This window comes from Rhipicephalus microplus, chromosome 10 (assembly GCF_043290135.1).
Source record: "Rhipicephalus microplus isolate Deutch F79 chromosome 10, USDA_Rmic, whole genome shotgun sequence".
In the NCBI taxonomy this organism is placed as follows: domain Eukaryota; kingdom Metazoa; phylum Arthropoda; class Arachnida; order Ixodida; family Ixodidae; genus Rhipicephalus; species Rhipicephalus microplus.
Window position 1 is genome coordinate 28,805,770 of NC_134709.1, and position 27,740 is coordinate 28,833,509.

Consider the following 27,740-nt stretch of genomic DNA (forward strand, 5'->3'; position numbering starts at 1 on the left):
ACTGTTCGAAAACTATGGAATAGCAAAGCAGACTCGGATTAATGCTGCATTTGGTACCACCCCTACCCAATTAATGCTCGGTTCGGTTCTAAAAGTTCGCTATTTTTGACGCCCTTTGCCATTATCTAAATTGTAGCGGCACCTAGCCGCTTTGTTTGACAACGAAAGTGACCGCAGTTCAGGCTGTCGGGCACAGACGGCGCTACCAGAATTTATTACGAAAGCAGTGCGCATATGAAGGCTCTCTCTTATATACGGCGCAACGCAGGAAAACGAAAGCTTTTAGTTCTTTTTTTTTAGATCACCGTCCCTGCAGTAATGAACGTTTCGCTGATTTCCGTAAAATCCCAGATAGCTGATCGGGAAAGTTTGAGAGCGAAATAGAAGGGCTCTAACGAAATGCTGGAGTTGTTCCCCTGGCCATTGGCCAGACATGCTTACTCCAGGCTGACTCGGTACGAGTAGCACAGATATGAGGGCGTTGAGTCAACGCTTCCTAGAAAAACTATGACTGGAACGTCGCTCTATTTTCAATCGGGAGCCTCCTGCTAGCACGTAATCTCCGAGGCCATGTCTCCCGCCTTGTGTTGCGACCGGCCACCGCGTGAGACCGCTCGCCTACGTTCCAGGCATAACGTGCAAAAATGAGCAAACGTGACGAGATTGTTAACGCGACAGCGTTGAAGAGCTCGTTTTGCATCAATTCCGGCGTCGTTGGTTGTGAGCGAAAAATAATCACCTTGTCCATGACCTGTTGTTAGTGATGGCATGCCTACTTTCTTTGGGCAATCCCCACTTCTTTCATTATCGCCCTGGTTGTCTCGGGAACTGTACAAATACGGGTAAACCTCCTCCGCCATTTAAACTATCCTATTCGTATCGGTATAGAGACTTTGCCTTCTTTGTCCCTCTGATCATACATTTGGTCCAACTCGGACGACGAGAAGATGAACGTACAGTGCATAACCGCAGCGACTGAACGCAGGCTCGGTGATAAACGAGAAGGCCTTCTTCGAGAACTGGGTGAGCGGCTACGCCCTGCTGAAGACAAACGACCTGGAACGCTGCATCAAGAGGCAGTACCAGCTCAGGAAGAACGAGGTGACGTATCTACGAGAGGCGTTCATAAAGTTTACTATTATTGATATGAAAAGCGATATTGAAAAGGGTCGTGAAACGGCCGCTTTACAAAGACAATGCGGCACCATCAGCAGCCACATGCGCTAACTGTATCAACAGCCCGAGTAGACCTGCATAGACGCTTTGGCTATCGAGGAACGCGCAACTCTATGGCATATCGAGCAAGATGTGCTCATCGGCGTCTGCCATACGCGATCCGCGTCTCACATGGACGCTGCTTAATATAACGTCTGAGTTCAAGTTAGCGCCGAATGCGAATGACAAAGACGCTGATGAGTGTTCCAGTTGCACGCACTCGCAAGTACCGAAGAGTTCCGCGTTCCTCGATAGGCAAAGCATTACTTATAATGACGTCACTCAGTGAGTGCATGTGGACGCCTGTGGCTTCGTATTGTCGCTTTAGAGCGAGCGTTTCACGACCCCTTTAAGAGGACGTTGGTTCATTTTTTTAGCATTATCTCCATCCAAAGACATGCACTTCGGTCAGCGATGCATGAGTAGGCCATTCCAGTAGGACTCTTCAGTCTCATACTTTAAATCGCGAAGTATTAGGTGCGCAGCACGTGTGCTGATACTCATGCGAGGCAGAAGGAAAAAGTCACGTGGTGCGGCGTACGTCGCGGGAGTACAAACGGAAGTGTGACGAAATTTCGTAACGTATCGATGCGTCAGCGTCACTTGGCTGCTGTGTGGGACGGACATTGCCGGTTGGGTGTTGCCGGTTGAGTTTGGATGCCTTAAGCGGTGTTGAATAGTATTATTACAGAACATAACTTTTTGTATTACGTTAAAGCTATACAGAGGCGCCCACATTTCGATGTTAGTGGTATACGCCTTTTATTAATCCATCACACTGATAATACGAACTTTATAAACGCCCCTTATAAGTACCTATACGTTTGTCTGGCTATTAACTGTGCTTTTGAGTGCATGGCAGAACCAGTAATTTCGCCAGCAAATCGAAGCTTTTACATGGGTTCCAAACAACCTCGTGTTCTTGGTAAAAAGAAACTCATTCGGGCGTATTGACGCTTTTTAAAAGAAGTTTTGGTATTTCCATAAGTTCAAGCTATTGCAATTCAGTACACAGAATGAAGTCCCGGAGACCGCATTGGCGCCTCCTTGTGAACATCTAAGCAGAATTTCACGGTCGTGCACGGCAAGGAAAGCTCACAATCGGAACGCGTAATTTTTAGGAGTGAATATGGACCCACGAGAATATGCACGACATTTTGTTTCCTTCTTCCGTTATAACAAATATTCGCTATTACACTCTACCGAAAGTGAAAAAAAAAAACGATTAGCGGATCGAAGACGTGACGAATGATCCAGCTATCGTGCGTGTCCCGTCTTTTCCCTACAGAACCCCGTTTACGGCAGACCCGACATCGCTGCGCTGGAGAACTTTGCCGACTTCATAGGCATGGCGGCGACGATAAAGGTGAGAGCGCCGCAAGAGGGAGCTCGCTCTTCAGCGATGACAATTTATACGCACGCAAAGGCGCATATGCGCCGCCGCAGTTCACGCCGGGCGTACTCCAGCCATTCCCCGTTGTCGTACGCCTACATTCACAGTGCTTGGCGCATGATCAATCGATCGATCAATTAACTAATGATTAATTAATTAGTCGATCATTTATTGTACACAATAGTGGTATAGATGTAATTGGGGATTGTACAAATACAGATAAAGTATCGCGCAGCAGAGAGCGTCTAAGGAAGCCAACGTGCATGTCCCGTAACACGCAGAGCGCACCTTTGCACCTTTTTTTTGCTAATGCTATAGGTGTGATGCGTATTGAATTTTTAAATCTTAGATCCCTGCTCACGCATACCATAGAAATAATATACAGATTCTGTATATTAACTCCGTGGCCCACAAAAGGACGATGCCCAATGTCTCTTTTGTCGTATTGTTCTTTTCATGTTGAGATTTTCTGCCTTTCCTTTCTGGCAGCTGCGCTTTTATATTTGGTGTGGCCACCCCTTCAAATCACAGTTCAGTTTAGCGCTTGTCCTGCGTTTTTCGTCCGTGTGACGCGTAGTTCGCACTTGCAGAGGCTATCGAGAAGTGACCTATAGCCTTAGTCAAGCATAGATACTTGACTAAATCGAGGCAGCGTCGCAACGAGTGACGAAGACAATTAGATCGACATGTTAAGATGACAACTCTAGTAACATTCCCTGTTCAACAATTTCTCATCGCTTCAGGCGTACATGCTTCGCTGAACTTTGATGCTGTTCAACTTGGAAATTTAAAGCGATGCGCACAAGAAGGGACAAGTGCATAAGTTCATTTTTGTCTCATTCGTGGTAAGCTGTTGCACCTAACGCCTTGATATCACACCCACGTACAAGCCGGAAGTCAACTCGTTACCTACATTTTACAGCTTACATGTACCTATATAGGTAGTTATCTATTACTATATTGGCTTATATTTAGGTTTTCTGTAACAATGAGACGAGCCTTTCAGATTCATCTCCTCTCAAACTGAAAGATGGCTACTTTACACAAACTATAATAAATAAATGAATAGGCGGGTTAAAGGAATTAAGAGGGTAATAGACTTGTCGAGGTTTTCTCTCTATCTTATCCTCTCTCGTTTTATCTTATCCTCTCTCTATCTTATCCTCGCACGTGACGCCTTTGTGTGAATGGCGTGTGCGCAGTACTTCCGCGAGACAGTGCGACGCAAGGCGTACCCTCGCAGCGACTACCGCCTGCAGGACTTCAAGCTCCTTTCATCCGAGCAGCTGTTGTTCTACGCAGTGGGCGAGGTAAACAGATCAACCAATCAATCAGTCGTTGACTAACGCGTGCCGTTCGTCCCTCACACACAGGAGTTCTGCGAGATTTGGCCAAATCCCAAGACGGAAGACGGAAAGGCGACGCTGGCGCGGTACTCGCAATCAGATTTTTACCCCAACCGAAAAAGGCACGTGTTGCTCGTTTGCTTTGTGCGGAACACGCACGTTCCGTTTCGTGGCACTTGCGATCCTATTGTCACCCAAACCGCCCGTGTTGCTTGCTTGGTTTGTGCGGAAAACTTGTATAGTCAACCAAAAAAAGCTTGCTGATCTGCGAGCGCGAGCCAGACTGCTCGTACGCGCCACCAAGCGGTGCACCATGTACCGTCAACCGTATGCCGGAAACGGGTCTTGTTATTCACTGGCCTTTCATCAACTTTCGACTGTCGCGTATAGCGCGTTGTCAGTTCGCAGTTTTTTACGCAAAGCGCGTTTATCTGCAGTATGACCATGACATTTCCACTTGCATAGCAGGATCAGAGCTATCACGTCGTGCCTCAAATGGTGTTTTCTTGGCTAGGTGTCACTTTGTGATCAATATTGCGACTGATAACAGTTACGCTCATGTTCTGATGCCGAAGCACGTGGACGCAGATGCCCCGAAGCTCGTTGCTTATCTGATTAGCTTAACACTATCTGTACCCAGTCAGAAAAGAGACAACGCATAGGTCAAGGGAGGGATGCTTCTCAGGCGCTGCGCTGCTGTCGACAACCGCTGACGTAGCGCGGAAGTGTCACGAAGAAGCTTGCGTGGTCGACTGTATACCTATTACCCCATGTCTTGTTGTCGGCGCAGACTGACCAAGATATTCGACAGCATGGAGCTCCTGCACGAGACGTTTCGGTGCCTCTCCCGCGCCGCCTGCAAGGTGCTCGCCTCAGACTACCCCGAGAACGACACCCTGCAGTCGTCGCTCAGCATATTCAGCATCTTCTGAGCCCCGTGAGCTGCCGTGTCCCATTGCGACTACGCCAGAAGACTGGCCGGCCGCATACTTGTGATCGCATACTTACGGTCACATATTGTTAACGTGCCAAATACAACGTTTGTTTCGTTTCAATGAGAGTTTATTCGATGCCGAATTGGGATTTCTGGCCCTCACCGCCGTTGAAGAATATATACCGGGCGCAGACCGCACAGCAGCTGTTTCGTTGAAACATCTGCCGCGATTACTCTTCTTGTAAGCGTTTTAATACATGCGTGCGACATTGAAGTACAAAGGAGAGTGAATCATGTTTTGATGTAGTGGATGGTTGCTCGTCGCCCTGCACTCAGCATTTTCTGAGCCTTGCACCACGTTTCCATTGCGACTACGCTACAAGAATACCCTGTCACAGACCTCGGTGTGACCATTGAAACAGCAATGATACTACATTTGACAAAACGTTTATGCTTGTGAAGCGTACCGAAAAGTAGGCAGGTTTGTTTCAAGATCGGATATTCAATATGTGTATCTTGTGTCTTTCCTTTCTTTAAAGTAAGAAAATATTCAGCCAGTATTATACGCTGTGAAAGCCGTTGGCAAGCGAAGCAGTCAGAGCGTGATTGTACGCGAGGGAAGATTATAAGACAGTGTCAGGGCGCTTTCATGTTCAGTTTGGAAAAGAAAAAGAGAAAGTGAATCTGCCCCCCTTCCTTTCCCCCTCCCTTTACATAAGTGCGCAGGCTAGGGAAGGGGGGGGGGGTATTTTCGAGTCTAAAAGAACGGACTGCCTGGGCTACCCGCCTTTACGGTTTGAGAAAGTAAGCATAGCAAACAGTTCTTGTCATACCACACAGGTCATCTGCTTCAATTACCATAAAAAACGTGCTCGGCATTAACGGTGCACATCAAAGAGTGGCCCGAATGAGTACATGCATGGGCGGACTTGATGCCCCTCCTCAGAGTGATTAGGAGGGGGCACCATCCCTCCCTTCCCATGTCGCTTTCGCTTATCCCACGTTTCAAGGCCGTGGATTTTCACATTTACCATTGCGGGCGTGTATAAAGAATTGCGAGAAAAGAACCTATTGCACGGTGGCGGCCTCGGTAAAACAAACGGGAAAGCCGACTCGTTATGAATTGATTTTTCGTCGCGTGGGGGCGCAACGCGTATAGTATGAGAAAGTACATCGGCTGATTATTTAAAGCGCTGCCTGGCGAGACCAGCCTGTCTTGAAGACAAAAACATAACGAACAAGGCGATCACAAAACGTGGTGGAATGTCGCCTGCCAAAGGGAAAAAAATATCCGGGGGCTATATTCAACACACATTGTGACAGAATGTCTGCATATTTCTACGTGGTGAGTTTGCAGAATGCAAAAAGCGCGCCGTTAAAGATGAAGCTCTTTGTTGCGCGAACTTGTGCACGGCAAAGGAAGTGACGTTTGGACCGCGACGACAATTTTCGGTAGCCAATAAAATTGTGGGCGGAGACGGAGAGAAACGACTTTATTAGAGGTCAGACCGAGACCCACAGATATTCATTCGCCAGGAGTACCATAGCCAGCTGTTCGGAGAAAGACATTGACGCAAAACGCACACGCCAGTGGGGAGATGGGCGGGGAGAATAGCGAGGGGATCGTAATGTTGCGGCACTTTGGAATAAGATTGTCATTTGCCTGCGTACGTTCGCGAGCAATACATGTTTATCAAGCGTACAAGCGCCGCCAACAGTCGAGCAAGCACTCATGAAAAGTCTCACCTTTTCATAAACGCCTCCCTGGGCGCCGCCATATCCCTCCTTGGGCTGAGCAAATTGGCGCGTCCCCTCGAAAATGCACTGACAACGCTGCGCCCTTAGCCTTTGTACTCCCGCGCACAGCCCATCATGGCGGTGTTTTTATTCCTTCCTGTGAAAAGGTGTATAGGCCGCAGCCACCGCAGCGACGAGTGCGCGCCTCAAGCTTCAGCTTTCCGCCTAAGTCGTGCCAGCACATGTCAAGTCAAGTGAATGCGACATTGTGTCTGGGACAGTTGTTCTGATCAGTTTAGCACTGTTTGACAACACTGTTAACCTGACCAGAATAATTTTGCATCGTCTAGCGTAGCTTTTAAAAAGTGTGTTAACAATAATTTTGTTACTAAGTTATAACGTGACATACGTTAATTTACACGCTAATTTCACTTTTTCCTCAAAGAAGCTTACTTTTCCGAAAACATTCCGAAATGCAAGCGGTATGATTAGGACGGCACCATGCGGAGCGATCAGAAACTACAGCTGCTTGCCATGAAGTACTTTCTCCCAAGGGCATCGCAGAACTTTATGCAGGGCGGGTGCATTTGCAGGGGTGGGGGGGGGGGGGTATCCAACATAGGAAGCCTTTCTCTCATTGCCGTGACATGACCAGCAAGATTAGCCACTACAAAGCCTCCGAGATCGCCGGCGCACGACCCGCCATCTCAGAGGCCATGGTCAGTATAACGAGTGCTAGCAATCCTGAAGGATGTTCCACGCGAATGCGTAAGATGTGTGTGTGTGTGTGTGTGTGTGTGTGTGTGTGGGGTGTGTGTGTGTGTGTGTGTGTGTGTGTGTGTGTGTGTGTGTGTGTGTGTGTGTGTGTGTGTGTGTGTGTGTGTGCTAATGAAACAGTATAACATATTTACAGTGCAGAAATGTATTATACGAAATTCCAAAGGCGGGGGAGGCGGCTGTGTCTCTTTGCACGTCCCCCCCCCCCACCCCTATACACGTTCATGCTAGCTCCGATGATTCCTCATCACCGCGCCAGCCGACCCATCGTGCACGGTGCTAAGTAGTGGATTCAACCTGAAGTAGCACTGAAGCCTTCCACAACTATTGGCTACATGTTCATGCTTCTTAGTGGATAGCGAGACACGCGTTTGGCTTGAGTGTACCACAGCACGTGTTTTTTTTTTATTATACGAAATTCCAAAGGCGGGGGAGGCGGCAATTTCTCTTTGCACCTCCACCCACCCCTCTACACGCTCATGCATTTCACATATCACACTTTGTGCCCCACGTGATCGCACCAATGGAGGTGTAATGAGCGGTTAAATGCGTTTCGCATTCCGTTAATCACAGTGGTTGTTCTCGAATCAAAGGCGGTCACACACGTCGCAGCTGAAGCCAAAATGGCCCTGAAGAAGCACCCGCCGAAAGCGGCCGTTCGCCCTGCCAAGCCCGCTTTCGATAACGAACATACAACAAACACTAGCGAACGCACTATAGCTAACACTTAACTAACAGTCGAAAACGTTTACTACAGCACACGCTACATAGCGCTGGAGCCACGCAGCTAGCTTAAATACCGCCATCCCAGGCAGTGTTTTCACAAATGACACGCACTTCCGCTGATATATAAGCCTTTACTGACTCAAAAAAAGGCTGACGTCGCGCAGAGGAGAGACAATATAATATAAGCACTCATTACGCGTCTTTGTTCCGTATTTAGACAGCATGACGTCGACTGTTCACGGGAGAAAAAGCCGGCGAACATATATGCCGCAAACGCTAAATGAATGCGCATTTTTTTCTCGCTGATATTGGGCTGTTACAAAACACACTCCGCGCCATGGAGCGTATTTATAGCGTAGCACACAGGATTATGGATGAGGTGCGCAGGTAGAACGCTTCTCAACTAATAAATATGGAGAGAAAAAACGAATACAGTTAGGCGGTACCAAGGCAAGTTAGTCGTTTATGTAAAGCAACAGCACGATAGAATCAAAATCAAATACAAAACCAAAAGCCTTTTCATCACAGTCGCTTAAATATTCGAGCGTCAGAACACATTTCCGGTTCCCGTCTGCAGAATTAGAACACGGATTCGATCAAGATCACGAGTTATGCAGATTGTCGCATCGGCTGCCAGTGAGAAAGCTAACAAGGAAATTCGAATCGCGTGAGTTATTTTGTGCTTTGTATCAAAGCTCGTAGCCATTGATACAAAAGAAGAAACTAAAGAAACACGAAAAAAAACACGCAAAACAGCGCTTGTTCTGACATCATCGGGATATGTTCCTCCGTGCCTTGCCCACGTCCCACTGCGATTTGCAGCGGAAGTTGTCGTGACATCACAACAGCCAATTTTGCTGGCGCAGTTGTCCACGCACCGCCGGCGTCCGTAACCGCTATAGCACACAATGAGAAAAGAAAAAATTACCAGGATCGAACGGGATTTCAACCCAGGCGCTTTCCGTGGCAGATGAGTACTCTACCATGGAGCCACACCGGTGATTGGAAGTTTTTTCGTAAAAAAGACCCGATACAAGAATAGTGTCCGGTAGAGAATCGCATTGACAGATTTACTATACTATTGCGCGAAAAAAAAAATAACAACCAGGTGTCACACAATCGGATTTGCAAACGAGTGGGTGGATTAAAGGTTTTAACCCATTACATAGAGTTGATTGATTGATATGTGGGGCTTAAAGTCCCGAAACCACCATAAGATTACGAGAGACGCCGTAGTGGAGGGCTCTGGAAATTTCGACCACCTGGGGTTCTTTAAAGTGCACACCCAAATCTGAGCAAACGAGCCCACATTTTCACCTCCATCGAAAATACAGCCGCCACAGCCGGGATTCGACCCCGCGACCTGCGGGTCAGCAGCCGAGAACTTCAGTCACTATAGGCCACCACGGCGGGGTCATTACAAATAGTTCAGCCTTAACTATTCGTCGTCATCCCCTCCACCACAAGCACATTGAACAAATAGCTCATTCGGCCTCGTTTCTCCACTTCTTAAAGGGACACTAAAGGCAAATATTAAGTCGATGTGCATTGCTGAAATAGCGGTACAAAAACCTCGTCGTGCTACTTTTGAGTCAAGGAAGTGCTTATATTGAAAAAAAAAAATCACGTTCCAATGGTCCACATAATGTTAGCCCACTTCAAGTTACCCACCTCGATGTACAAGCTTTCAAGTCTGTTGCCGAGCACGACGTTGCCAGGTTTTACTGCGCGGTCGCCGACACTAGTAGCAGCAGAACTAAAGCAACGGGAGCCAATGCAGCAACAACGGCCATTGAACGGCTTCCTGAAATGACTCTCGAGATGGCAGGCGCGTTTGGTTAAACTGCGCCCCGCTAGATGGCACGACCTATCAAATTTAACCAGGCAAAAATTGAACTTTTGAACCACTCACATCATTCCGCATAGTAACATGTGGCGGTGCTTCTTTCCATCAATCAAACATAAACGAGGATGCAGCATTTTATTAGCTCTTGATGCACGGAAGGTTCTTGATTTAGTGCGCATAGTTAGTGATTAAATGTAGGCCGTAACTCTGACGTCATCGAGACCATTTAGCTAATGTCCTACTCGTAGCGCGTGTGTTCTCGTTCATTTACAATATTTTTCTCCGTAAGTACGGTACAGCTGTTGAAAATATTGTCGCTTTAGATGCTGTCACACACAGTACTTCCACTCTGAGAAATTCTCATTTGACTTTAGCGTTCCTTTAAAGATCTGTAGCGGAGCGGGTACCTCATCTCTCCGCTGATTTGCAGGTAATGGCATAGTGCGCATTTCCTTACCTTCCAAAATTACGTTTTGTAACGCAGTGAGTAAGTTGCAGCTGCAATAGTATAGGAGTCACCCCACACAAGTTTACAACGAGCTCTCTCTAGCAGGCGATCCTCCTGCTTTCGCTTTGACTGCGCTGCCTCTTGCGTGGAGGCCTACATTTCTTTTCGCTGAATCATTACATGATGGTTTGTCGTAATTTACGGTGCACAAGACGCACGCTTGACGAAGCGAACTATGGGTTTTGTCTACCGCGGTAGCCCAGGACTTGCGATGCCCGACGGACGGCCCGTCGGTCACGCTTTCAGTCACGGCTCCCGTGGTTGCATTTTCTATGAAGGTGAAAATTCAGGTGTGCACTAAAGAACTGCAGGCGGTCGAGATTTCCGGAGCCCTCGGCAATGGCATCCTAATTCTATCGTGATTTTCGGCCGTAAAGTGTTAGCAGTTAATGCAATTATTGTTATTATTATTTGCTCTTAACTTTTACTATTAGTTTTTATTTCTGCGCATTAACTTTATTATTATTATTATTATTATTATTATTATTATTATTATTATTATTATTATTATTATTATTATTATTATTATTATTATTATTATTATTATTATTATTATTATTATTATTGTAAGTAGTAGTACTTTTGCCAACGCTCCAACAACTTTCCAATAAAGGCTTTATGTTTCACGCTTTCGCATAACAATCGGACGTGACTGCCACGGCCGGAATCGAAATTGCGGCCCGTGCTTTGAGTTACGCAACTCCACATATAACGACCACACACACTTCCAGCGGCTAATACTTCAGAGCCTCTAAACAGCGAAGCATCGGAAACACCAGGAGGGACGCAAGCAGCCGAGTCGCGCGCAAAACACAACGCCATGCCGGCAATTACTATAATTGATTTGATTGATTAATTTGTGGGGTTTAATGTCCCAAAACCACCATATGATTATGAGAAACGCCGTAGTGGAGGGCTCCGGAAATTTAGACTACCTGGGGTTCTTTAACATGCACCCAAATCTCAGCACACGGTTCTACAACATTTCCACCTCCATCGGAAATGCAGCCGCCGCAGCCGGGATTCGATCCCGCCACCTACGGGTCAGCAGCCGAGTACCATAGCCACTAGACAACTGCGGCAGGGCACGGCAATTACTACAAAGCCGTTACACGACATGTAACCCGGGAGAGGGGGGGGGGGGAGTGATCCGAAGTATGCGCGCAAGGTCTTTCTGCGCGCGTTTCGCACCACAGATGCTGCCGGCGCCGAATTGCACATATAGAACTTGGAAAGCCTGTTTAGCCCGGTTATATATAAAGCATTGCACTACAAAGCAACAAAACAGGCCGAGTACCCTTTCGAAACACTTTTCGATAAACTACAGCAACTGTGACGTCAGATTTTTTATTTTTTCTTTCTTTTTCTCTCTAGCTGAGTAGATTCCAAACAGCGCGTCGTCGGCGTAATCCAACCAGCCGTCCGATGCCACCGCTTCTAGCTTTCTGCCTCTTTAGCCACAATGCTATACCACCTTTTACAGCGAGAGCTGTTATGAGATCACAACACGGGTGGCCGTAACCACTACTACACGAAATAGGAAAAAAACTCACTAAATAAAAAAAACACCAAGGACACAGTGGGGCCCGAACCCCGGTTCGCATCGTGCCAGCGCACTATTCTAACACTGAGCCACGCTGCTTGGGACCTGTTCGCGAACTTGCCTTAGGCAGGCTTGACGTCAGGAAATGAATCGCGTTAATATGAGCAGCAGAGCGTTTTAGAACATCAAAGGAACAACCAGGCGTCACACAATGCGAATAGCGTAACGAGTGAGTCCTCCGACGCTCCAACCCATTACAAAAGCTTGTTTTTCATCACCTATTAACTGTGGTGCACACCCGCTTCAGGCATTATTCCTCATTGTCTTCAGCCACTGCGTGAAACGTTTGCACGAAATTCCTTGAAAGTGTTCAGCGGATACCCCGCTTCTGAGAAGTATGACGAAGGATAGCATAGTGAATGCCGGCCGCCTACCCAGAAATATATGATAATTACAGGCGTAGTGGGCATCCCACAAGTGTGCTTGTAGCAGTTACCCAAAGAGTGTTTAGAAAAGCCTCTGAGAGGCCGCTTTTCAAGCTTTCGCTGTGACTGTGCCTTCCGCGCAGACCTTATGTTTCTTTATTGCAATAGCAATAAAAAAACGCCAGAATTTATATACCGATTATATTATATAGCAATGATATGGACACCCTCGGCTGAATTTTGCCGCCGGCGCCGACATCGACCTCGGCGTCGCCGTCACTCACCGTATATTGACACCGTATATTGATATATATGTAGTTACAAGAAAAAGAAACAATTCAGAAAAAGACTCCGGGACGCAAAATAGTACATGGCACCTCTGAATCGTGACTTCCAGGCGTTAACCACAGAGCCACAGAGGACCTCCTTCAACGTTCAAACGGCAAGCTGTCTAGATCTGCCACTTACCGCTGCTGACGGCCATATCGGGGAGAACTTTTGTGTTTTCAGCATTACCACGAAGATGGCGCAATGAGCACGCGTCGCCACATCGTCATGACGCGGCGGCGCAAGCTCTTGTCTCCCACGCGCACTTTGCCGCGCGAAGAGCAGGGGGTCGACGCTCACACGCGCGCCTTTTTCTAGTGGAGGGGAGGATCGTACGTCTTGGCTGGTCTTCGGCTTTCACCGGAACGATTCTGTCGTAATTACAAAGCGCACAAAGGCCACTTTAATCATTGTACAGTCTCCGTTTGCGCAAACGGCACGCTCTTAAGACACAGCTAAGTAACAACTGAGACGCTTATTCGCGTTCATCTGTACCTGGGAGTACGCTTCGTGCATCATATGTGTGTGAGAAATGGGGGGGGGGGGGGCACGTTTCGATCTGCTTGCCAATCTGCACGTGACCTTCCAATTTGTCGATATCGTGTTCATTGCTTCGCCTTTGCGGTAAAGATGTGGCTTTCTGTATTCACGCGCCGCACGCTGAGCTTCCCCTCGTACTATCGAAACTAAATGCTCAGAGATTGACTGAATATGTGCGACGGCCTGACATGATCTGGTGACTGTTGTTTACTCCAGAAAAATGACGACACCTGCATTTCGAAGCATCTACAGTCACGTATAGTTGAAAACGGTCACGCGTAGAGATCACAAGTTGCCGTGTGACCTCGATATAGCTGTATTGATTGATCTGTAAGACTTAACGTCTCCCTCCCCCCCCCCCCCATTATTATGAGTGACGTCGTAGCAGAGGGCTCCGGAAATTTCTACCACCTGGCGTTCTTTACCGTGCACTCCAACTTGAGCACACGGGCCTACAGCATTTTCGCCTCCATCGAAAATTCAGCCACCGCAGCTGGGATTCGATCCCGCAACCTGCAAGTGAGCAGCCGAGTACCCTAGCCACTTACCACCGCGGTGGGGCTATACGACTTTATACGTCTTCGCAGCTGTTACACACGCACAGAGGGTGGGGGGGGGCATACAAAAAAGCCGCCATGGCCAGTTGACCTTTGTTGTGAATATGCACGATGCGTCAATGCACTCCCCCATTCTACTCTGACAGCAACGACATATTTATATAGTATGTGTATGACATACGTGTGCTTCTCAGAACGTGCACACGTCAGGCGACTTAAATCCTCCAAATACGACCGCAGCTGTCAGTGTGTCATTGCGACGTTTACCGGGACGTGACTAATTGTATAGTCGTTACTGATCGCAAACATCCGTGCGATCACCCCCATCGATCATCTGCTCAACCGCGGATACATTTCCCAGCCTTAACCAAATCCTACCCCTGCCTAGAACAAACCAGAATCCATGCTTGATGACATACTGAATAGTGATATTTATTGAAATTACCAAATGTGATGAAGTTCCAGTAACTGACAACTGACAACTCGCAAACATTTTTGCCCCGCCGCGGTGGTCTAGTGGCTAAGGTACTTGGCTGCTGACCCGCAGGTCGCGGGATCGAATCCCGGCTGCGGCGGCTGCATTTCCAATGGAGGCGGAAGTGTTGTAGGCCCGTGTGCTCAGATTTGGGTGCACGTTAAAGAACCCCAGGCGGTCAAAATTTCTGGAACCCTCCACTGCGGCGTCTCTCACAATCATATGGTGGTTTTGGGACGTTAAGCCCCACATATCTATCTATCTATCTATCTATCTATCTATCTATCTATCTATCTATCTATCTATCTATCTATCTATCTATCTATCTATCTATCTATCTATCTATCTATCTATCTATCTATCTATCTATCTATCTATCTATCTATCTATCTATCTATCTATCTATCTGTTTCAACTCACAAACTTTTAACATCATCCCCAGGTGAAGAGTAACGTCAATGAGCATGTCACATGGGATCACACGCACAATTCTTTATCCGGACTTGAAGTTTAAGGCGCGAATACGACACGGACGAAGAGGGACGATGCACACGGAGTACCTGTCTCTCTTCGTCCGTGTCGTATGAGCGCCTTAAACTTCAAGTATGTTAAACCAACAAGCTCACCCTGCCAGTATTACATTGTACATCCGGGCAACGATATGAGAGCCCACAGGCACGTGCTATACGAGCAGTCTAGCATACACACTCGCACATTTGTACAAATCCAAATTGCCTATGTAATGTTGCACTCACACTCGCAACGCATAACACCTATTATCGTTCGGAAAACAGGCGCGGACGCACACACAGGCGCGCAGTGTATCGTGCGGCGTTAGCGAACAATGCAAAGGCGCCAACGGGGGTGGAATGGTGGGACTTCATCGACTCCGCGAGCCCGGCGCAGATTATGAAAGGCTCGGGCCTGCCGCGTGACTTCGGGGGCGACGTTACCTCAGTACACGTGCGCTTACGTAAAGATCACGTTGCCCCGCTGTTACCTAAGCGAGCACATGTCGCCGTGTATTAAAGGCAACAGCGGAAGGAGGCCCCGGCAGAACAGCCACGAAGGCGGGAGGGAGAGGGTAGACATAAATCTAGAGACGGAGAGGGGGGCGCGGAAGGGCAGAAAGGGAAAAGTTCAGTCACGTAACTTCGGCTTAGTAGATCACTCTAAAATCTTTTGTTTTTTTATCTCCTATCGTTTCTTTATTTATTTACTGATGTATGGATGGATGATATCCCCTTTATAACGGAGCGGTGACATGTGTGCTATCAGGCTTGCAAAAAAAAATCTAAAAAAAACATTGTTTTTACGTTGGACCAGTGCTTTATCTACTTGGAATAAACCGATCTTATTGTAACAAAGAAAAATATAAATTTATGTTACATCTCTCTGCCTCTTCAGACATAATGACCTCATTTCCCCCACTATTGATGTCCTTTGTCTTCACTTCTCAGCCATCAATGGTCGGTCTCTTACGTGCTTCTATCGCGGACGCATTCAGCTTTCCATGTTTGTGCCCAAAACCCAAAGCCTCATGTAGGCTTCTACCCACTCGTATACAGGGTGGATATCGTCCCATTCAATTACCAAACGTGTACATGTAACTACAGCGCCCTCTAGGGCCACGGTTGTAGGGGGACAAATATGAAGTACATACACGTCAACGAAAGCAAATTGAGTGGTACAAAAAAAAGTAAATCACAGTAAACAATATACGTACAAAATGCACGCGCTCGACAATTGCGCTTTGCTAAATAAAAGACATTGAAAACACACTAACAAAAATACATATTATGTAACAACAAACTCTTTTAAAAGTGGAGGGAACGCTGTGTGAGTAGCGGAAACTTGCTGGAAGACTTGCTGGAATACTTACTGGAAGATTATTCCAATCACGTAGTTTTTGGAGAAAATAGTATTTACAAAAGCGGTTCATACACCATGTCAGAGGCAAAGGTTCAACAAGGGATGCATATAGACAAGACAAGTGCTCGTACTGCCTACACGTGTCCTTCGTTTATTTTTCTCGTTGCCATGGTGATTGGGTGCTTAAAAAGAACGGTGGTCACGACATCTAGGAAACTTGTACTCGGTTCACTTTCATGAAGGCCGGAAAAAAGCGTTTTCTTTAGCTGAAGTTGGTGGAAAGCTTTAGCTAAATACAATCTTTATGTGATGACCTAACCTCCTACAGACTATCTCGTATGGGAAGATCGACGGTGTTGGCGTGTCTTTGATCTGAGTTTAGATGCCTAAAGACTTCTACGAATGTATTTTTTTTCCCTTTAACTGCGAAGCTCTTTTGCTAAGGAGACCAGTTACGAAGTTTCATCGTAACCATTGTGTTCCAGGCTGGCAGAGGCCGAGCACAACGTACTGGTAGAAGTGGTGGCGGCAGTAGTAGTAGTAGTAGTAGTAGTAGTAGTAGTAGTAGTAGTAGTAGTAGTAGTAGTAGTAGTAGTAGTAGTAGTAGTAGTAGTATAGGTACCAGGCGGCTTAAGTGGCAACAGGAGGATTGAACAAAGCCATAAAATGAAATGATGCTCAAGGAGAAGCAGCCGCAACAAAATGGAGGGGGCAGGTAGGTTAACCACAAAAGACATCCGGTTGGTTACCCTACACTGGGGAATGGGGTAGGGGTCAATAAAGATAAGACCGAGGGAAGAGAAGAAAATCCTCAAAATTACTATAATGTTCATGACGATTTGTCGTACACAAAGCACGAAGACGATGCGCACTTTCCTTTTTCATTAATTATAGCCTTACTTTAACTGTCACAAACTGCCCGGTTACAGCTTCACTGTCCAATGTTTTTCTTTTATTTTTTGCCAAGCATGAGTATATCTTACCGTCATTCACTAGCCTATCCGAGATAATTAGCGGGGCAACCGCGGTTTATTATTTTGATTGATTGATATTAGGGTTTATCCTCCTAAAACCACCATATGATCATGAGAGACACCGTAGTGGAGGGCTCAGGAAATTTCAATCACCTGGGGTTCTTTAACGTGCACCCAAATCTGAGCACACGGGCCTACAACATTTCCGGCTCCATCGTAAATGCAGCCGCCGCAGCCGAGATTCGATCTCGCGACCTGCGGGTCAGCATCCGAGTACCTTAGCCACTAAACCACCTCGGCGGGGTAATACGGTTAATTGTGTGTGTGAGAGAGAGAGAGAGAGAGAAAGCGATGAGGGCGAGTGTATGTCGAGAGGGAAAAAAGGATATTCCTATAGATGCCACCGAGCTTTTAGTGTCATGCGTGCGGAGTGGTAAGCTGTTCTGCTTCGTTGCCGCGTGATCGATTACATAAGCTAAGGAAACTTACGTAATGTACTCCAAAACACGGTCACGTGTGTCAGCCGTGGCTCGTTCCTGATCGAACTCATATCCGTCGGCGCGGCATGTAAACACGCCTTTTCACAGAGCACCGACTTTCTCGCAGTTCGCGAAACTTATTGCGGTTGTTACATCACTTAGGCAAACGCCCTTCCAATAAGACCACGACAGTTAGCGCGAAGTGGGAGAGATGGGTAAGAAGGAAAATGCCCGGCCTGCGTGGAACATGTACGACGCACAGTCACAGCGAAAACTTCCAAAAGTGGCCTTCCTTGAGAACCCTGCGAATTCTCTTAGGGGCGACTACTAACAGCACACTTTCAAGGTACTCACTACGCCATAACTGAATGTAATTTCGTGAAGCAGGAGATCATCTACTATACCATCATTCTGCAGAGAAACGGTGAACCCACCACACATCCGTAAGGAATTACGTGCAGTTTCTTGATTCTTTGGCTGATGATCATCAAGCATTATGGCTAAGCTCTTCATAATGGGCGGGAAGCCTTAAGCGATCAATTCGTTACGCAACTCGCTTCGTGCGGTGCCTGATGTTATACTCCTGTCACACGCAGTGTATTTTTCTTTATTTTTTCACCCAGCAATACGCTAGCGTAGGGTCTTATCGCGAAGAAGTTTCAAGAAGGTGCTTAAATAAAACGGATCATACTTTCCAACCACCAAGCCACATGCTAGCAATTTTGTTCGCCTGGTAAGATAATCCTGTTGTGCCCGTTAGTGTGAGATAACACAGAAAATTGAACGGGAAAACCGGCGTGGCATAGTGGCAGACTTCTCGACTGTCGGGTATATAGCACGCATTGATTCATTCCAGCTCGAATCATTGTTTTTTTTTTTTTGTCCATCCTGTGCGAACAATGTTACGGACACCGACGGCGGCGGTGGACGACTAGGGCAAGAGCGGCTGTTGAAGAAACACGAATCGCCGACGGGCGTTTATTCGCGAGCGTTCCATGATGTTTGAAAAGTGTTACGACATATGAGACACAGTGATTTGTCACCGTGATCTTATAAGTTATACTTTGAGAGACTCTGTCGGCTCATTGCGTAAGATGGTTTTACTATCTGTGGCGACTTTTGTAAAGAAAGAAAAGAAAGGGCGCGCGGGGAACCAGTATGGCCACGGACGCTGGCTTGTTCTGTTGCTGCCCCACTGAGTCAGCCAGTTTGCCCGGTTTGATGTCAGTTCCCCTCGTTAATCAATCAATCAATCAATCAATCAATCAATCAATCAATCAATCAATCAATCAATCAATCAATCCGTCCGTCCGTCCGTCCGTCCGTCCGTCCGTCCGTCCGTCCATCCATCCATCCATCCATCCATGTATCTATTTGTAAATTTTTGCCACCTGCAGTTCTTAAACGCGCACCCGAATCTAAGTACACGCGCATCAAGCCCTTTCGCCTCCATTCAAATGCGGCCGCCGTGGCCGCGATTCAATGCTGCGAATGTCGAGTCAGCAGTCGAACACCCTAACCAGTGAGCTCATCATTGAGCTCATCAATCAATCAATCAATCAACCGCTGGAGCGAAGGTGGAGAATTATGGGTCACGGTCACCGAAAAGAAACAAAATTAGCGTGGTTACACTAATGTTTCGATTGCAGTACACGTACTTTTACTGAGCCATTCAAAACAGCGAAATATCAAGAAAAGGATCGACACGGATAAAACGGTAAACTGAGGCGCAGCTGTCGCTATCGGCCAGCTCGGCCGGCTTGCGTAGTCGCCACGTTCGCGCATGTGCCACATGCAACACGTTAGATCAGAGAGTTCAGACCCGCGCGGCGAAGGTCGAGGCTCAATATAGAACACTGCACGCGGCTGCACGGTCACGCAATCACTGGTCAGCTCCCCCCCCTCCCCCCTCCCTTCTACCGACGAATCCTCTCACATTGTTTTTTCGTTGTCTTCTTTTCTTTAAAGTCACTTCTCTCAATCTTTCTCACCGTAACCGCGCCGTCGTGTTCAGTCTTCGCCCTCACCTTCACAAACACAGTTCCCTCCTCTCACATTTTGAGAGAGCCACCGCCGGAGCTCGTCGCCGTGTTGTAACAGTCACGTTTCGCCCCTTTGGTCACGCGTAACACTCCCAACGTGCTGCGGCGCAGTACACGCCACAGCCCACGTGTGGCACTGCTGAACTCCCACTCCCCTCCGTCGTTCATAAGAGCTTTATACAATACAGGATTACCAAATACAATCACGCATACACAGAGTTTAAACGACGAATCTTCTCCTTTGGGGATAAATTCACACTCTGCGACTGGAACACAGGGGAAACGAAGGTGGTCGTCTGGTTTGAAAATCACCGAACGTATTTTAATGGGGGCGTGTAGCGTTTCAGAGAAAAGCGTATCCCTACTGATTATAAGAAGCAACCTCTGTTAATTGATTTGTATGAACAAACTCAAGCCTGCTACAAGGGTCACTGAAAGAAAGCGAAGCTTACCAATAGAAAGATGGTGAAAGCAGTTCTTTGTTGGAAGACAGCGATTCTTGTTGGCATGTAGAAGGGGAAATGATAGGCGTAAACACAACGAACAAGATTAGAGCACAGTAGGTCGGGGAATAAACGGGTTTTAAGGACATCTTAGTCGAAATCACGACCAATAAATTAGCATGGTCAGGGCACGTAGCGGGTAAGTGGGGTAACCACTGGTCATAAAGGTAACCGAGTAGATTCCAAGAGAACGCAAACGCGTGAGGGGCAGAACGAAAATTAGGTGGTCAAATGAAATGATTGAGAAGTTTACGGTTATAACGTGCCCGAATAAAGCACAGAACCGGGTTGATTAGCGGAGCATGACAGAGGCATTGCCCTCCAGAAGCTTAATCAGGGTTAAGAAGCAGAAGAATGAATAAGCTCTGCAAAACGACAATGACGTGCACGAGCAAATGTCGTGCTTAGGTCTTTGAAAACCTCCTCATTAGCTCGTTGACACCAGTATATCAGTTCACCTGCAGAAGGATTTTTAATTGAATCAGGACCACCTTGATCGTGAATTTCTAAAACCGTGAAAATTAATTTTCTTTCAACCATTTTATAATGCGTTAGATATACAATTCATAAGTGATCCCTTTCACCTAACTATTTGCTCATTGTCCAATCACCCAGAGTGGGTATGAGTCATACGTATAGGCCATCATATCATCAGGTGGAGCGAGATAGAGGCCAGCAAAACCTCGAAGACCTGCGCGAGTTCACGGCGCAAGCTACGAACGTTGGGGAACACTGGAGACCGCAGTATGCCACATAATCGTCCGCTACATGGGCTGCGGTTTGAGGGTGTCCTCCATGTTGCCCAGACTTCCATGTGTGGCCCACTGGATGTATGGACAGCATCAACCGCATCGACCGTTGACCCCGCCAACATCAGCCAAGTGGGCCGGGAGTTGCGCCAGGGCTAAGTTGAGAAGCAGAGGCGACCACACAGCGCCCTGTGGTGTGCCTCGCGTGCCCAGTCGATAAGGTCCGAATTACTGATTTCGGAGGAGGCTGCTCGGTGAGTTGGAAAATATCGGATGTAGTTGAAGGCGCGCTCATTGTTCATAAACAATCGCATTCATTGTTTCGCCCTTGCGGCGAAACTACGTACGTTGGCGAACGTCAACCATCACTCGCTGAAGACAATAATATCCGACATCACATGAACATCCTAAAAAAGTGTTTGTGGCGCAACTAAGAACAAAGGGGGGGGGACGACGTAAAGCAGGACAAAGCACTCTGTACTTTATTCTTTCACGTTTTTTTTTTTTCAACACGAAAGTGTTTTATGATGGAGTGCATCATAGATCCACTGACGTCTTTCCATCACGGATATGACAAACTTGTAAAGAGCAAACACAAGAAAACGTTCCGTCGCCAGTCATCGAACCTACGACCTCTCGCTCTGGAGCGCGCGGCACCCAACCACTAAGCCGCGCGACCCACGTTGTCCAGCCTCCCGAAGGCGAGCTATTTATGTACACCATATACTGTTGTCATTCTTCTGAGCTCAGCAACTTCAGCGCGTTGTCGTCATCAGTAGCCAGATGGCGCGAAGGTCGTCGCTTTACGTGTCGCGATGCGCGCGCGCGCTTATGTCATGATTCCGGCGCTTTGCGTCTATAGTTCTTCCACCACAACTTTGTTTTGAAGTTAGAGTTTAAAAGAGAGCATGAAGAGTCACTTCGCTCGCTACCGAAGCTCGCTACCGAAGCCGCATCACACAAGAAGTTATAAGAATGGTGAAAGTTGCTCGAATGGTGAAAGTCCTGTGTACACTTCTGCACTTGTTTCGTGCGTTGTTCTTTCTGTTTGATCGGCGTGTGCCTAGCTGTGACAGTTGTTAGTCCACGCTCGTCTTTTGCGTGCTCATTTCATGCACGCTTTCTGCTTGAGATGGGACCTGCAAGTTTCGAGCTGCTCGCCACTCTTTGCATGACATTAGAATTTATTGCCGTAGCAATCATTACCCAAACTACTCGCCCGATATGCGACTACTGTTGGTAGGAGCTGATTATGATATATGCACTGATAAACACATATCATACGGTTCCACACAAGCACACGTACAATACACTAAAAATGTTTCCTAAGGGCTGAGGCCGGTAAGAATAACACTATAAGGAGCTGCAAAGAAACGCATTCGAAGAAACACTTGAAGCCTGTTAGCCAATCGGGTCACACACGTGCTTCCACTCCGAAAGGAGGCACCTTCGGTGGCCGTAAGCCTGAACAATATGTCAGCATCTCTTGTTTACTGCCTTTCGCACCGCGCCATAACGCTTACTCGTCCGAATCAATGTAATCCAAAACGGCCCGCGGGATCCAGGCAACGAATGCAACTGTTCGCCACGCATCTACGGGCCAGAAGCAACCTCCATCTTTTTCAATTTTTTCGCCACATGCCGACTCCACCGCCTACGGCACGGACAGGAAGGACGCACGTACCATCGTATAGATGACTCTTTCATAACTGCTTTCTGGCAGAAGCGAATTAAAAGTACGCTCGAACCCACGTGCCCGACTTTAAATTGCTTTTCGCTCATTTTGCCATGTTTTGCTGCTGTTCAGCATGTGGGAGGCTTGTAAGTACGGCAGCGCAAGGTTTAATTATAAGGGCACTAATAAATTGTTATGTAACGGCCAGGCCGTTTCACTACGAGTGGGACGCACCTAGAGCGGCTTGTAACGGATCCCTGCATTAAACTTATACGGATCACAACACAACAATCGAGGTATGGCCAGATTGAATTGTGTTCAACGCATTTTCTTATTTGTTTTTTCAAGAAGTATTTAAGAAGTATGGTTTCTCAAGACGACGCGCTTTCTTAACGTTTTGTCTTTTTATGCTCAAGAGCAAGTTGTAAACACGTGGCGACAGTGTTGTCTTAAAGTGTGTCGCTACGTAAAAAATTTCAAAGATCACAAGGTGCACACGCGGCAAACAGCGGAATAATTTATGTTTCCACGGAGGCGTCCGTTTCCGGGTGCGAGGCGCCATCGGGTGCTGTCGTCGAGTTCAGAACGGTGGATCGTGGGCGGCGTTGGAAAAACGGCAAAGCGAGAGAGAGAGAGAGAGAGAGAGAGAGAAAACCCGTGAGCTTTCGTTGCGGTTCGTATAATTGATTTCTACATCTGAGCCTTTTGAACAATAAAGCGCGAACTCATTGTGTGCTTACGTGGTTGAAGGTTTCGCGCACAGCGTTGCACTCTGAAGAGCCACGGACAAGGTAAGAAACGAAGAGACACAAAACGAGGGTGTTCGTTGAACAATTAAATATAATATTTACAATATCTCGGTTTGTACGTCCCAAAACCACGATATGATTATGAGACACGCCATAGTGGAGGGCTTCGGAAACGTGTACACCATTTGGTGTTTTTTTGAAGAGACACTAAATGGAAATTATGACGTGGCCTAAATGAATGAACTGCGCTCTGAGAACTTTAAGATGATAACTTTCACTGTCATATGTTTGTTATTAACGGGGATAATAAATGTTGATGTTTGATTGTTGAATTTCTCGCCGGAAACTGCACGCGTCATTGTAACAAATTCCAAAATGTATATTTTGAATATTTTCCCGACAATGACTGGACGACATTTTCTGAAACATCGTGTGCTAGGCCTATGCCACCCACAGATGACGATGTAGTTCAATTTTATCTATTAGAAGCTACGTAGGACGCAGAAGACGACTTCGAAACTGATGACGTCATGATTTTTGGTGCGGAATTGTCAAACTGATGTCAACACTGGCATTTTCTTCTCGCACGTTTCCTGCTTTGCCAAGTGTCGTATAGCGATTAATAGTGGTGTTTTAGGGATTGTAAAATTGTACTTCACTAATGTAAGAAGAAACCTTTCATTCTTCGGTGTCTTTTTGAAGTGCACTGACATAGCACAGTACAGAGGCCTCTACCATTCCGCCGTACCGCCTCGGTTGGAATCGAACCCACGATCGTATCTTCCATTAAGGCGGACGGAACAATTGAAACAGAGTCCGTTTATACGAGAAATGGACCCGTGCAGGCTGCTTCCTACCCGACACAATAGCCTAGTAGTGGTTATAAGGTGGCCACTGATGAACCGAAGGTGGCAGCCTCCAATACCGATCGTGTTTCGATGCAGGCGAAATGCTGCACATTTGAGCGTATACTTAGCAGCGTTCCGTGGCGGCGAAAGTCACGGAGCGTAGCGAATTCTTTCACCGACGGACGCCGCGTCCATCCATGACCGAAAATTCGGAAGCGGGCGCGCACAGTTGCCGCGAAGTGCCCCGCGTAAGTAAGTGAACACTGAGAGCCGCCTACACCCCCGACAGCGTTGTAAGATTTCATGTGCGACAGCGAAATGAGTGGAGAGTAATTATTTCCACAAATAAAGGAACTACTTGTAAAAACATTAGGATGCATCTCATTCACCGCGTGAAAACGAGGGTTTCTTTTGTTTTTTTCATCAACCTCTTTTTTAGTTTTAATACTTGCTGCTTCTTGCCTCGCCGAACACGTTGCTGAAAGAAACCCACCTAGTCTACGTAAGGTAACGTCCAAAAGAACCTTAACGCGCCATTCTAATTTTTTTACTATTTCAAAAAAACGAAGATTCTGTATTGCGTATGAAAGTTGTATCTGTATGTGCGCACATGCCTGTGTGTGCGCGCGCGTTCGTAGTCGTAGAATACGTAGTAAAACCCGTAGTCGGTTACCCGCCACAGCGATCCAGTGGTTAATGGTGCATGACTGCTGGCACGAAGGTCACGGGATCAAATCGCGACTGCAGAGGCCACACTTATTTAAAAATGAAAATGCTTGCTACCGATGTACTTGGATTTATGTGCAGGTTGACGAAGTCCAGGTGGTGGAAATTTTCAGAGCCCCGAAATTTCAGCACCTCCCATAATCAAATCGTTACAATTATTACTGCTGACCCGCAGCTTCTCCTAGAGAATTCCGCTTTGCCAGCAGTGCCTCACGTTGGTGTTCTGTCAGTGCTTGGATGGGTATTGTATGTCGCTTCCTGTTACATTCGAAGACAGTATGCCAGAGGACGCTTGGCATATAGCCGAGTTTTTAGTCTCTTGTATGTTTAAGGAAGAACTGCGCGTAGCAGAGCGGCACTGAGGTAGTTTCCCAGTGGAAAGTCAGCGCAACACGAAGGCTTCTTATGCGACCAAGTTGAAGTTTCATGCTCCGAATAGCCACCTCTTTTCCTGATGGTGTTTAAGAATACCCCGGCACTTGCTTTTTGCATCCTTTCTTCGGGAGCTTTTCGGGATATTGTGCATCGTCTAATCTTTCCGCAAAAAGTTTAAAGTTGGCTCTGCCACGCAAATACAACAATTGCGGTGGTGCACCCTTTACAGGCAGACTTTAAGAAAGACTGTATACGCGCTGAAAGGAAGAAAGGAAAATGCACAAGGGCGTTTTACAGTGCGAGGACAGATTGTATTGCTGGCTGTCCACAGTACGAGGACGCCACAAGCAACTGACACGCTGTGCGCTTCGGCGATGAAACGTATTTACTTACTTGATCGTGAAGGCTATCGCTGGTCAGCAACTCCTCCCGGCACTGCACACTCACTTGTTCAATGACCGGCAGGTCGGAAACGGCCCGAGAGATCCACGTTATGCGTTTTCATCTGTGTTCCTCAGCGCACCATGGCCTGCATTTTATTCAGAAAATGCAAGTTTCGATAAGTTCCGCTCTGGAGGGTGTCGACATTTTCGGCACTTGAAAGTGTCAAATATTCATACGTAGACGTTGTACCACATGTAGACAATACCGGCCACATGGAAGCTTTTGTATGTAGACGTTATAGGCAAAATAACAGAGTACGTAAATCGGCCATAAAATGGGCACTCAAAAATTAGCTGTTTTCAGCGAGACATAGAAGTAAAGTGTCTATGAAATCCGTCCACGAGTTTAACTCTTTATTCATGGTAGTACATGTTAGCAGTTACTATTAATTTGTTTTCTTTGATTAGTACAAGAGGTCCCTTTCCAGCATGGAACTTCGGTATCTCTTTCTGTATACTATCATGTTGCCATGTTACATTTTTTGAACGAATAAAAAATCTTGCATCTTGAAATTTTGCCTATAGTAGGTCAGAACGAAGCTTAGAAAGTTGTGTTGTTCGTTCATCTCCTTTGTCTTTGTTTTCACCTGTGTCCTGATTGAAGGTGCTTCCAAAAGGAGAGCGAAATCTCATCGCAGCACCCCGCCCGTCCGTCCGTCCGTCTGTCTGTCTGTCTGTCTGTCTGTCTGTCTGTCTGTCTATCTATCTCTACCTACCTATCTGTCTGTCTGTCTATCTGTCTACCTACCTGTCTGTCTGTCTGTCTGTCTACCTACCTGTCTGTCTGTCCGTCTGTCCGCCTGTCTGTCTGTCTGTCTGTCCGTCTGTCCGCCTGTCTGTCTGTCTGTCTGTCTGTCTGTCTGTCTGTCTGTCTGTCTGTCTACATGTCCGTCTGTCTACCTACCTGTCTGTCTGTCCGTCTGTCCGCCTGTCTGTCTGTCTGTCTACATGTCCGTCTGTCTACCTATCCGTCTGTCCGTCTGTCTACCTATCCGTCTGTCCGTCTGTCTACCTATCCGTCTGTCCGTCTGTCCGTCTGTCTACCTGTCCGTCTGTCCGTCTGTCTACCTGTCCGTCTGTCTACCTGTCCGTCTGTCTACCTGTCCGTCTGTCCGCCTGTCCGTCTGTCCGCCTGTCCGTCTGTCCGCCTGTCCGCCTGTCTGCCTGTCCGCCTGTCTACCTGTCCACCTGTCCGCCTGTCCGCCTGTCCGTCTGTCTACCTGTCCGCCTGTCCGTCTGTCTACCTGTCTACCTGTCCGTCTGTCCGTCCGTCTGTCTACCTGTCCGCATGTCCGTCCGTCTGTCTACCTGTCCGTCCGTCTGTCTACCTGTCCGTCCGTCTGTCTACCTGTCCGTCCGTCTGTCCGCCTGTCCGTCCGTCCGTCTATCTATCTATCTATCTATCTATCTATCTATCTATCTATCTATCTATCTATCTATCTATCTAGAGGATAGATAGATAGAGGACGATAGATGAACCTGTGGTCCATCTATCATCCTCGTCTCGCCATCCACAGATAACGAAGCGAATGCCACCCCGTGTATTTACGACAACGCCAAATATGACAGATGCACAAGTACGCCGAAACGAAAGAAATAATGCACGCATGAGTCTTACGACTCATAACAGTACATAAACTCGTATATTTGATCGAAAACTGTTTCCACAAATGGCGACAAATATTTACACGAAGTTCACCATCCATTTCGAGTTTCGTCCTTCGGCTGTGCGGCCTTATAACCACGACTCACTCAATACTTAACCGTGGCCGTGTTTGTGGTCCCCGTAATGCAATTACTCGTCGGCAGCAATCAGCAAGAACCCCCCCCCCTCCCCCTGGCAGATGCGGTAAACGCGCGGCGCGCCGAGCAGGTGCACTGGATGTGACGAAACACGGGACCATGAAATAGGGAGGAGTAAAGCCCGAGGTGCAGAGGAGGAGAGGAGATGGCGAA

The 27,740-nt window shown here is 47.2% G+C and overlaps 2 protein-coding genes across 2 annotated transcripts in view; one reads left to right on the forward strand and one right to left on the reverse strand.

The window, feature by feature from the left end:
• The window catches only part of LOC142774902 (neprilysin-2-like), a 47,601-nt gene extending 42,715 nt beyond the window's left edge, over positions 1–4,886 (forward strand). Inside the window, exons 21-25 of the mRNA XM_075876046.1 lie at positions 986–1,101; positions 2,504–2,581; positions 3,811–3,918; positions 3,982–4,076; positions 4,745–4,886. Coding sequence (XP_075732161.1) covers positions 986–1,101; positions 2,504–2,581; positions 3,811–3,918; positions 3,982–4,076; positions 4,745–4,886 — 539 coding nt within the window. The remainder of the gene's footprint in view (positions 1–985; positions 1,102–2,503; positions 2,582–3,810; positions 3,919–3,981; positions 4,077–4,744) is intronic.
• The window catches only part of LOC119180726 (defense protein l(2)34Fc), a 95,938-nt gene extending 70,069 nt beyond the window's left edge, over positions 1–25,869 (reverse strand). The window contains exon 1 of the mRNA XM_075875336.1: positions 25,735–25,869. The gene's annotated coding sequence lies outside the window, so the exon portion shown is untranslated. The remainder of the gene's footprint in view (positions 1–25,734) is intronic.
• Positions 25,870–27,740: the final 1,871 nt, after the last annotated feature.